This window comes from Myxocyprinus asiaticus, chromosome 47 (genome assembly GCF_019703515.2).
Source record: "Myxocyprinus asiaticus isolate MX2 ecotype Aquarium Trade chromosome 47, UBuf_Myxa_2, whole genome shotgun sequence".
In the NCBI taxonomy this organism is placed as follows: Eukaryota; Metazoa; Chordata; class Actinopteri; order Cypriniformes; family Catostomidae; genus Myxocyprinus; species Myxocyprinus asiaticus.
Genome location: NC_059390.1, coordinates 15,928,874 through 15,942,008, shown reverse-complemented (window position 1 = coordinate 15,942,008; position 13,135 = coordinate 15,928,874). Strand labels below are relative to the sequence as shown.

General features: G+C 39.5%; 1 protein-coding gene across 7 annotated transcripts in view; it reads left to right on the top strand.

The window, feature by feature from the left end:
- LOC127436639 (transcription factor SOX-5-like) overlaps positions 1 to 13,135 on the top strand; it is a 318,833-nt gene that overhangs the window by 249,226 nt on the left and 56,472 nt on the right. For all 7 annotated transcript variants that reach the window (XM_051690889.1, XM_051690891.1, XM_051690890.1 and 4 more), the window contains one exon: positions 12,834 to 12,920. In XM_051690889.1, coding sequence (XP_051546849.1) covers positions 12,834 to 12,920 — 87 coding nt within the window. The remainder of the gene's footprint in view (positions 1 to 12,833; positions 12,921 to 13,135) is intronic.

Below are 13,135 nucleotides of genomic sequence, written 5' to 3'. Positions count from 1 at the left end.
TCACACATCTACACGGAAACACACACTCCATACAAGCTCTCAACTTCCTGGTTTTGAGTGTATGGGACTGGAGATTAGTAGTGGACACACCACAGTGCTGAATGAAGCTTCAGCAGGGTGTATTTGAACACGGGGGGAAGCTCAGAATTAACCTCGGCCGTCCTGTGGTCAGGCAGCACACTTTGAATCTAAGCAATCTGTCTCCGCTTAGCGACCCAGGGTCAGTACCCTTCGGCCTGTCAGAAAATAGGTCCTTTATTTGAGCCAGATGTTCAGAAACAAGCAAGGCTGATCCCAGTCCTCCCTTCTTTCCCTTCATGCCTCTTTCTCACTCTCTCTGTTTTTTTCTCCGCTTTGACTCATTCCTATTCCGCCACTGTATTTTTTTTCTTTTTTTTTTTTTTGGCCCCCTCTGTCTGATCCCTCCCTCCGCCCCTCTCCAAATGTCCCATGGTAGCGGAGCACCCAGCACACTTCTCCTGCGTGCTCTGGTAGAGAGAGCTCTAGCCTGGCTGCATGCCCAAGCCTGATCCCCTGCCTGGACTCGGAGACCGCTGGAAGACTGAACAGGTGTTCGCCACTTTTTGATTTTAGTGCATTTGAATTAATCCTGTCAGCTCAGCTGTTAAAACAACTGTCACCCCCAGCTGCTAGTCATTTTGGGCTGGATCTGACATATTCCGCCAGTCTACGGCAGTCGCCGAAGACATACACACACTCTCACCGTCTGTTTCCCTGGCCCATTGTCATGGCATAAAGCGATCTGCATACGATGCATCTTGGCTCTTCAGCATACTCAAAAGTGAAATGAAATGAATGTTAAAATATTGTTCATGATGTTAAAGAGCACCTATTATGGTTTTTCAAATATTACCTTCAATGTAGTGTGTTATATAGCTGTTTGTGAATGTAAAAAGTCTGCAAAGTTTCAAAAATCAAAGTGCACGACAAATGGAGTTATTGACTCCCAAAAGAAAGAACCGATTCTGAACACCTGAAACGAGTCATTAGTAATTCCAGACTTACTTCCTGTACTAACCTATGTAATTTGGTAACAAAAAACCCGCCTCTGGTCTTCATTGGCTGCTCGCGAACAGCTTTGACCCGCCCTCAAACACTACACTAAGCGGTAGACCAATCACAACAGACTGGGACATCTGACCAATCAGAGCAGGGTAGGCTCTCTGAAAGGAGTTTAGAATGAATCCTTTAGAACGGATCATTGAACGGGTCGTTTCTGACACTGGGAATGCTGCAATTTAAATTATGAGCAAATTAAAGTTTTTTTGACCTTGGATGCATGTAAATTTATTGTATGAGACCTTTAAAACAAAATTAGGCACATTTAAAAACCATAATAGATGCTCTTTAAGAATCTATAAACCCGTAGCATAATGTTTTAAAGTGAGCAGTGTTCAATCAAAGCACATTGATCTTTGTATGTTTCTATCTAACACAAGTGATTTAGCCATGATGCACCTCCTCTTCCTCTCCCCTCTTCACCTCTCGTCGCCCTCTTCTCCTCAGAGGTGCCGTGTGTCTGAGAGTGTTGTCCTGACAATCGTTTGGATCGCTGTCAACCTCCTCTTCTTTCATTTCACACACCCCTCAGTTAGATATGTTACACATTCTGGCATATCTTTCTCACATATTTAAATATCTATTTACGTCTATTTAATGCCAAGAGCACAGAAGGGGTTTAGGTAGCTCAGCGAGTACAGACACTGACTACCACCCCTGGAGTCACGAGTTCTAATCCAGGGCGTGCTGAGGGACTCCAGGTTGACGGTCAACTGGGAATCGTCCTCTGCCACCCGGATTGAGGTGTGTCACTATGCCACCACAAGGACTTAGAACACATTGGGAATTGGACATTCCAGAGCACAGATATTGCAGTGGGTTAATACTGGTGGATGATAAATGGTTAATTTGAAAGAGCATTCAGAAACTTAGGCTGTTTAGTTTTGTTCCATTATCATCATGAGGGAATATGGTCCTTTTGAAAAGATTTTCAGGTGCAAGAGAACATAAGATTCATTAGTTTAACTTAGGGGCAGCAGGTTTTCTTTGACCTCTTTCACAGGGCCAGGGCCCCTAATCTCCTTGTATGTTTTCACCTGTGAGAGAGAGGGAGAGATAGAGAGAACACAGAGAACAAATAAGCACTCTCTTGCATAATAGAATGTATAGTTTGTAATGTGTTTGGTGTATTTTCTCAACGGCTTGTGATGTTTCAGGACTTTGGACCACTGTGAGCACACACTGACAGGAGAACAGGCCTCTGGATTTAAACCCAACCCTGCTGTTGTTTCTGCACATCAGATAAAACTCTCCATGCATCTTTAGTAAATTCACAGTCCAGTTTTATGCACATTAGAGCAGTGTTTCCCAATAATTTTTGTCTTTTGTACCCCCACAGCCTCATCAATAAGGCTCAAGTACCACTTCATTGACACCAAAGCAGAAATGTGTTCCTTTCAACTCATACTGCATATAATTTAGGATTGTCATTCATATGATAAACATTTACATTATTACAGTGTAATTTTACATTCAGTCTCTAAGCTACAGTAAAAGAAGTTGATACTGTGGCTGAAAAATAGACTCAGCAAATTGCATACTCTGAAATCGAAGCAGTTTGAGAAATACAGAATCTGCTATTTTATAGCAGAATTAAATTTTACATTGTTTGATTGGCTGAGACATGCTGGGATACAATTGGAAAAACATTTTGTGTTGTCAGCACTGTTGCAGAAATACTATACTGTATGTTCCACTACAAGTGTCATCTACATAAATGTACATAAAATACATTCCTTAAAAGGTAAGTGCGTTAAGTCATTAATTATTAAACAATCACAAGTATTCTGACTAATACGATTATAAAGATTAGTTGTTTTTAATCATTTCATCCTTTTAACATTCCTAATATTTACATTTTAAAGTCATAAATTTATGTTACGTTTTATACTGTAGATTTTATGAAGCAAAATCAAAATCTTTGCTGTTTTTGATGCTTAATGCTCGGTTCTAGCTCGGTTTTACTGCTGGGATAGTGTGTACTAATGTATGCTCAATATTTTTAGTTGGTTTACTATATTTGATGACCTCTAATGCACCACGTTCCAGTGCATTTAATATCTTAACATATTCTGAGTACACTTTACAGACCCGCACAGTAAGAGTTTAAATAAACAAATTAAGAGGGAATTTTAAAAGAAGAAATGGGCCACTGTTGTGCTGTCCCATACCTCTGCAAATGACTAACCAATGGAAATGCAATAGACCTTTTTCACAGACTGTGATGATGCATTTCCGCATTATTTAGCAGCGTAAATCTCGTAATTTTTTTATATTTTTTATATATTTAGTGTAAATTTACAACATTATGCTTTGTGTTATATTACCCTGGAATTAGTTTAAAAAAAATGAATTGCCACAGCTGCGAGGGGGTTTGGATTACAGCTGCTGAGAGAGTGACAGTAAATTTGGCATCTTCACCCATTTTACTGTCTTTTTTTAATTAATTTTAATTATATTAATCCACCGCTCTCTATTTTTTCCTCTTCTGGAAAGTCATTCAAACATAAGAGTGGATTTTTTTATTTTGCTCTTGGAGCAAATGGGTAAGTGAAAATAATATTTGCTGTGGTCTCCCATTCACTCCCATTCACCGCTGTCAAAGTTTACCCTGCAAACATTTACTTCCACGTTCCAAAACGTGGAGTGTGAAAAAGGTCTATATAGCTTGTAAGTGCACAGATATTCCCATGACCAACCTTGTCAAGCAATCAAAGCATTAGCTTGAAAACATGTGAATTTACCACCCAACCAACACTCCTCTTTCTGTCCTGCAGATGAAGAGAATGAAGGAATAGAGTTGGGATGTGTTGACTGGTGGGTGCAGGGGTCGGGCATGGGCAGCTTCTTAGGAGCTGTTAACAATCATCTAATGGCTCTCACATGGCTACAAGTATCTGGGAGCAATGGAGCAATCACAATACCAGCTATTCTTATAGGGAGAGCATTTAAACTGCCCCAGGCACACTGAGACAACAGCAATGGCCAAATCCAGCCTAAATCCAATGTGTTTGCGTGTGTTTGTGTGTATGTGTTGGGAAAAACATGCCTTGCAAACATTTTTAGATTTTGTACTTCCTGTTTGCTCAGATCAAAACCATTTTGCTGAGTCATTCTGCTTATTGATACAGTATGTAGGTCTGCACCGCTATTTATGCTGAATCATATTTTACACAAGTTATTATCTTGCGGTCTAAGTTAAAAGTGCCGGGTACTGAGAAATAAATCTGTCTGTCTGTCTGTTTGTCTTGTCTATCTATCGCTTTTTTTACCACGGCTGTCAACAAAAACAAACGTAAAGCACAACCACTGTAGTTTGATTCATGAATAAATGACTCTTATAAGCTGGGTCTTTTAATGAATCAGTCAAAAAGACTTATGAATTCACAAGTTATTGGTTTAAATCAGTCAAACAAATCAGTCGGTTAGAGCGGTTACTGAATCAACACCTGATTCGCTTACTGAACTGTGAGTCATTACTTTCATTTGTATCTGATTTGAATTGTGGCATTAAAAATATTTTTTATGATATTAAATGGATAGTTCACCCAAAAATGAAAATTCAGTCATAATTTGACATTATTAAACCCTATGACTTTCTTTCATATGTGGAAAACAAAATAAAATGTAAGGCAGAATGATTAATTCACCATTTACTTACATTGGATGTAAAAAAGGTGCAATGAAAGTGAATGGTGACTGAGACTAACATGCTGCTTAACAATTATTTTTGTGTTCCATGGAATAAAGTAAGTCATGCGGTTTGGAACAACATATGGGTAAGTAAATGATGACAGAATTGTAATTTAAGTCTGTTTAATTAGTGACTAGTTGATAAAATAACAATTTAAATATGTTACAGAAACAGTATTGTTTTAAGTATGTAGTTAAGACCAATTGTTGGTCTCCATCTGCAGCAAAAACATAATTCTATAATAAACACTGATGTACATCAAATCTTGATGGACAACAACATGATAAAAGGCTGTCTATGAATAATCCACAAATTCTGTAAATGAAAAACAATGTGAAATTGGCAGTTGAAAGTGAGGACAGAGGAAGTGTCTGATAATAAGGGTAATAACTGTATTTAGCTGCCAGGGGTAGTTTGTTATGACAAGAGGTTAAAATGGAAACTCTTGAGTGGGCCTGCCTTGTGTTTTTTGATTTGCCTCCAAAATGCAAGGCAGCATTATCATGGCAGCCATGTCTACCCGTGTGTTTGACAGCCCTATGACAGCTGCCTTCTGAAAGCCACAGCACACTTCAACATGACATACAGCAATTGTGATTTTATCAGACACCCCGGCCTCTGCCGTGTGCTCTGACAAATTTTATATATTTATTTTTTTAGTTATTTATTTTTTCACGCTGTGCTTGTCAATATGTTTTTATGGCGGCGAGTTTGTAAGAGCAAGTGTTTCCGACCATATGTACTGTATGTGTGTGTGTGATGCCTCAGTCCACAGCTTTTTTTGCTGTCCCGCAGTTAATGCATCAGAGACTCCGACGAACACGTTGTATTCTTTTGTTGTCATTTTAAAGTGATGTAATGAAAGCGGGTGGTGACAGGGCCCCGGGGCTATGACAGCGCTCTGCTGACTGGGCTGTGCGCTAGACGCGCTGAAGAGGGGTTATTGCCACGAGACAGATTGAAAGTGTCATTTTCCATTATAGAGCACACGGAGGAAGCACAAATATGCCCTGGCCTACTTTAACAGGATGCCTTTGACAAGAGAAATGTGCGTGTTCAGAGGAGAGAGGGGAGCCCTGAACCAAGCTTAACCCTTTCTTTTGACGCGTCGCGCCGGGAGTCGCACTGTAATGGTGAAATTCTGCTCTTGTTGGAATCTGTCCTTAGCATAGCCTTATGATACATTGTTAAAGTTGCAGAGACATCCTCTATCAATTAAAAAAGTTATGTGCACAAAACAAGGCAAAACCCCATATACTGTATGCAATGCCCAGTCTTAAGAGTGTAGTGTATTCCAGACTCAAGTGTCTATACATGGTTATTTGACATGAACTACTTATCTATTATAGTTTTCTAACTGTTTAAAAGCACTTTGCTTATTCTTGTATAATTTGTATTGCTTCAGTTTGTATGACCATATTAATTAAAAAAGTTCACTTGTTATATCCTATAGGTACAATTTTAAATGAACTAGTGAAGACAAAATGTTATTAAAAACAGTTAAAAAAGTTAAAGTATATAAAGTATATATATATATATTCCTTTACATTCATATTAATTTTAACCTAAAGGCTAGTAGATACTACTGATTTTAAGAAAGTTCATAGATATGTGTCAGCTGCCCACATATAATACATAATTCTTATAATTTTGCATAAAAGTTAAGATGTTATCATGGTCAAGCCAATTAAGCCATTCAAGCATAGTTTAACAGATGAAGTCACCACTGAACCATATATCAGATATATAGCTCTGTGCCCATAAACGAATGTGTACATGTATGTACAATTGCATATATTTGTGCATGTCTGTGTGTGTGTGCAGTATCTCAGCGCGGATGATACACCAGCCAGTTTTGAAGTCTTGAACGTCCTCAGAGAACGTCTTAATTTTCTCAGACTTTCTCACACGTCGTGATGGTTTTGCTCACATTCTTCTTCACAATGTCATGCCCTCCATGCAGTTATTTCAATCTGGCAGTGTAAATTTGGCACCGCGCGAGAGGTGCCAGAATAAATTTGGCGGGAGTTTTGGTTCAAATCAAATTGGACATAAGCACCCACAACACCATCTGTCAGAGAAGGATTGCAGATATGTGAAGGGCACAGTTCCGTCAGAGATAAACCACTTTTTCAATTTATAATTCTCACCCCACAACTTTAGTTGGGAATTATTTTCTATTAATTTATGTGAAATTGATTTAGCATCATCCAACTCAAGATTAGAGCAGAAGAGCACAAGAAGATCTTTTTCTGTATCACAATGTGGAACATAAATGTAGTTAGAAGCGTCTTTAATAATGTTTTTCTTTTTTTTTTTTTACGATTTCACATATTTCATATCCATAAAACATATGATAAAATAATATGGGCCAATTTTACTCAGATTGTTGCAACAATTTGCATAATATTTGTATGATCTAATGGTTTTCTTACATATTTTGGCAATGTTTTGACAATGACAAATTCATATACAAACTATTTATAGTTATATTTAACATGATGTCATTTTTTCTAAAGCAAAATGTAATTTTCTTTGTCCAAAAAACCCCCAGTACAGATGGAGAACAAAAAGGGAGTTTTTCAGGCTAAATGTTTATCTTTTAGTATTTTGTTTTAGAAAATTGTGTCTGTTGCCCTGGCGACTGCTCTTGAATGTAAAGGGAGTTTAACGTGCTGACCTTTAACTTCAGCTTTGCCTCTTCCATTGACTCCACATGCTTTACACTTTACGACTTCACACAAACTGTAAACTCTCACCTTATATTTCTCTATCGCTCTCTCTTTCCCTCTATGTTGCCCTCTTTTTCTTTCTGTTTGTGTCACCTCTGTGAGACAGGAGCTGTTTTTGAGGGAAAAGAAGAAAGAAGACATTCTCTGTGTGTGTGAATGTTTGCACAGAGTGTTGCTAAGCATTGCCTTTTCCTCCATCAGCACACATAATTGGGACTTTTAGCTTGAATGGTGGCTTTTGATGAGAGATTTTGTAGAATGTTTTTTTTTTCTGCGGCGTTTCTTCCTCAGTGCTTTTCTGAATTCACAGTCTTGCAGTGTCTCCAGCACGCTGGGAGAGCACACAAGTCCACCACCAATGTTTGAACGTCCTTTAGAAAGAATTTTCAACACAGTCTCTGGGCGAATAACAGTCATACATAAATTGATCATCAAGTGTGATTATGATCATCTTTTCATTTGACAGGGGAATTCAGGAGCAGAGTTAACACAGCATGTTTGTTTTTGGAATTCTGCCGTTCGCTTTTTAAAATCTCATGAACTCTTCTTTTTTATATTTAAAAATTACAATTTAAAATGACTATTGGTCTCGACTGCATTAATTGATCACACTGTTTGAGTCACAAAGGCAGCAATTAATTGCTAGTTTCACAATTGAGACCCAACTGCGTGTGTTTGTGCACACTTTTCAGAAAGATCTTAAAACGCAGCAGGGCTCTGGTCTACTGTGTGTATATGTGTGCATGCGTTTCACTTTAAAGTTTTGCGATGGGCATATACAGCATTAGATAAACTGACTGGGTGCTTGTATAATTGGTTATTCAGTCCTGACCTCTGTGGCGGCTGGGAGCTGCTGCAGTTTTCCACTCTTTGCCAAGAACCATCAATGTGGAGCCTGTTCTGGTGCTGCGTGCTGGGCCGGGCCCGAGCCAGGGCCTTTCCTGTGAGCCCTCCCCACCCGCTTAAAGCTGGCGCTGGGACACTGGCCCTTTTGTTGTCCACTGAGGGCCTGGCTCATTTTCTCTCTCTCCTTGTGTCATTCCCCCTCCATCTCCCCACTTTTCTCCACTCCTCCAAAACCTCCCCACCCCCTCTTTCTTTTCTGAACAAAACATCTCATTGGCTTTGCAAATATGAGATAATTGGAAAAATGGAGTTGGCTGTTTGGGGCTGACTCAGAGCATTTTGGGCAAAAAATAGAACTGTAATGGCAAGGAAAAGAGAAAGAGAGAGGAAAAAAGATTTGTAGAGTTCCTCTAACTCAACTGATTAAGCATGGTGCTGGCAACGCCAAGGTCATGGGTTCGATTCCCAGGGAACACACAATCTGATCAAATGTATAGGCTATCTTGAAGACACCGTAAGCAGCTTTGGATAAAATGCATAACTGTATGTGAGGGAATTGTTTATACGGGCAGCTCGGAGATCACTGTGGTGTTTGAAGAATGGAAGTTCACTCAGTAGTGGCAGATCTTGAACAATTCTTTCGCTATTTCGGCCAGGTGGCCGGCTATCTTGGCTCCAGCTCTTCCCAGCTGCTGGAGTCCTCTGGTGCCAATGAACCTCAATAATGCCCCATAATTCACTTATTATTGTCAGATTTACTTCTCCTCTCCCACAGTGCAATGGATGGTGTGGTCGATGTAGAGTTTGTGATCTTATGTGCAAGGCCGCAGTACATATGAGTGTTGGAAAGAAAGAAATAAATCAATGGGTTTGGAACAGCATGAGCCTGTTTGAGTTTTTTTTTTTATATTTTTGCAATTCCATTTGGTAAGGCCAGTGGCACAGAATTTAGACACTTCACCTTGAAAACATTTTCTCTCAATCATGTTCTATATAATTGAGTCTGGCACACTTGCTCGTTCTCTCGAACACACCCTTCCTGTGTGTCTTTCCAAGAGCTTCACTGTTCTCTTTCCGCTGTTCGCGTCAGGCAGTGCTGGTCCCACCAAAAATTTGCTCCACATCTCATAAGGGCACATAGGTAGGGTTCCACCCAGTTGCCACAATAAGACCCCATACACAAATGCATACAAGCGGTGCTTCTGTATTGGGAATAGACTAATTTGACTGCGCCCAAAGTTTCTGCCCTCTAACTTTTCCTCTCTTACTCTCCCTATTACACACATATTTTTACTGGCGAAACCACATTCAGCAAATATTGGATTTAAACCTTAAGCTAATATGTTTATCTATCAGATATGATGTGTTTTACAGTTTGGGGAGATAAGTGCATAGTTACAATGTGGTAATGATGTTTAAAATAAACTGTTACCCAGAGGCTGTTAAAAGTACTGTTAAAAAAAGATGTAAGCTAGTAGGCTTGCCTAGAGGAAAATGATAAAACTCTTACTACTGCTTTTCCTTAGGTTTAGGGTTAAGGTTGCTTAATCAGACTTGTTGTTGACATTTAGTAAGTGTATAGGACTATAAAATCAATGTATATAGCATAGCTCAGATAAACAGAATTCAAATTTGGTTATTTGGAAGAATTTGATGATAAATGTTTGAGGTTTATTGAAATCTCTGACTTTAGATTGAAGACTTTGGTATCTTGGCAAATCTGAGCACAGTGTGAGACATTGTTAAACTTTCTTCTGAAGACTCAAGGAGACACGTGAGATGAATGGGGTCATTTTTAGGAGAATAATCTGAGAAACAGTTGACTTAAGCAAAATAATTTACTTTTTAAGATAGTAATAATATTTCAGAACACAGTTCACCACTTGTAAATATAAGAGTCTATTTTTTAGTTTCAAGAAAAAAATTATGAGCATGTTTAGATTACTAATCAGCCTGTGTGTGTTTTTATAAGATGCCTAAAACAAGCCTATTCCAATGTGACTTCAGACTAAAGACTAAAGTCCTTTTCTTCCCAAGTGTAAGAAAGGATGAAGAACGAGATCAAGATAGGGGAGCTGCCATGAAAAACAGATACAGCAGCATATCTGCTTCTTGCTCCATCCATTTTGCTGTAAACGATTGCGCAGATCCCTGCTGTGGGTTGTCACATAAAAGAGGCCTTTCTTTTTTTATTACAAGTTAAAGTGAAGGAGCTGACAATAGCAGCCATGTTAATAAATAAAAATAATAACTATTACGGTGCTGAGGTGAGCGAGAGAGAGAGTGAACGAGTGACATACTGAGACAGAGAGAGAGAGAAAGCAGGCAGGGGGGATGTAGACGAAGCGGCCATTTGTTGAAACCTTTCGCTTGTCAAAGCTCTCGGGCTTAAAAGCCTCTGCCATTGTTACACACAGATGCCGGAAAAGAGGGTGAGAGAGGGCGAGAGAGATAGACAGAGAGCTGGGGGCTAATAACACCTGTTGGGGTGACAGTGAGACAGCTGTCATTGGAAACAGCAGCAGTGAATATGATTGGCTGAATGGCGAGAGCGTTAGTACAAAGAATAGCCAGTGTTTGTTACAGGCCTGAAAGTGTCAAACTTTAGACCTATTGAAGTCCAGAGGCGAGATCAGGAACACATATGAGGAAAGAAGCAGACCTGTTTTAAACTGCAGACATGCCACTGAGGAAGTTTTTCGACTAAAGTGATATTTAATATTTGGCAAGTCTTCTAGTATTTAGCAAGTATTTCTTAAGTGTGAGAATGTATGTGTGTGTGCCACCCACCTGGGGCCTGTACAGTCTATCAGTTGCAAAGATGCAGGTTAGTGCTCAGTGTTTTCGACTCCAGCTGAATTGGTAATGGTGCCACCTGGTGTTTTTACTTTCTCGTGTAGAAGTGTGAGTGCTTTCAGGCTTTTGCATATTTACATTTTTCCAGTTTTGCTAGACCAAAGCGATTTACAGAGCATTCAAAATATACATTTTGTCAGAATGTGTGTTCCCTGGGAATCGAACCCATGACCATGGTGTTTCAAGTGCCATGCTCTACCAGTTACCTAGTGGAATGCTACAGGAATTTCATACTCAGAGAAATTAACTAAGGTACAGCTGAAAAGGAGAGATGCAAATATGATTCCTGGGGAATGTGAAATGTTAAATCTGATATGAACATCACAATGATGTTGTTTGTGTGTCTTTATTCACAGCTTCCCAGAGTTGTGTGTGTGTGTCTGTGTGTGTGTGTGTGCAGAGGAAAGAGAAAGGTGTTGTGAATAAAGAGTTGAGTTGTAAATGAGGGAAAGGCATTTACTTTTATCCATTCAGCAGACACTTTAATCCAAAGCGATTTACAGTGCATTAAATGGTAACATTTTACAAGTAAATGGGTTCCCAGAGAATCGAACCCTTGACCTTTGTGTTGCAATCGCAGTACTCTACTAGTTGAGCGACAGAAACATCAGTGACAAAAAGAAAGGATGAAGATGAATGGGAATGGGAATGTGTAATGTGTTTTTTGAAGGTGTAGAAAAAGCAGATTCAGTTTGAAATCAAGCGGGAATTGGATTTCCGATAACACAGTTTGACCCGCTTGCCAGAGATTCTCACTGGTCAACAGATTCCTAGGTCTAGAGTTTGTTGCAGTTAAAATGTTCTCAACTTTTGGTCTAATGGTGGAGCATCTCTTTGCGCAAGCCCTTTCATTTTTCCTCTACGTCCATGCGACACAGAACCCAATTAAAAATTACTAGATTTGCGGTGTAAACTCTATTGTGTAGACACCCTTAGGGGCCATTCACATTGAAAATAAACAGCCTCTAGTGTGTTATCAGCAACTGAATGTAGATATTTGTGTATGTGTGTGTAGTTCACTTTCTCAACCTTCTAAAACACTGACTGCTGTCATTTACCATAAACACGTAAACCTTTTGTCTCTCTCTTGTTCTTTGTCTCTCTCTCATTTTTGTTTCATATAACCTTTAATTGTTGTGTTGATGATGCTGGTCTCTATGTGTGTGGGTAATATAAAGGCAGATAAGAGGAATACTGGTGGGGGGGGTGTTAAGAGTTGTTGTAATTTTTCTCTCGCTCTTGTTTGAGACGTCTGTCCTTGGCAGGTTAGTAATTACCGTGAGGGGCAGCGAGTCCACAGGGTGTATTAGAAAAACAAAGCGCACAGCCTCGATAATGTGTCCATTGTACCCGGTGCATTAAGAGCCTCTTTGTGTTAGCCAGAGCATAGGGCTAATGATTGGCTAACAGCAGGTGAGGAAGCCACTTTCTCTCTCTGTCTTTCTCTTTCCTTCTCTCTCTGTGTCCCCCTCCATCCTCTCTTCCTCCTGCCCTACTGTTGGTGCCATTAGAGAGACAGGTCTTTATTACAGCAAATGGACTTTAAATGAGCTATATTGTGATGATGTCTGCCTGTGGTAATTCTCTCTCTTGCTCTCTCTGTATCTCTCTCTCTCTTCCTCCAGAGGCCCCCAGCATTGAGAGGCTGATGTCTAAGGACTGGAAGGACAAGCTGTTGGCCATGGGTTCTGGCAACTTTGGAGAGATCAAAGGTAAAACAATAGACTTTGTGTGGTCATGTGACCTCTGAGTGCGTGTGCCTATGTTTGTGTTTTTATAGATCTGTTAATCTGCTTCTCTTTGCTGTGTTTTCTCGCAGTAAACGCCACAGTATTCGCAATTTCGATCAGCGATCGGGTCAAAAGACATGGTTTGACATTTCAAGCTTTAGAGTGAAGCTGTAATCATAGTTATATGTTAAAATTTT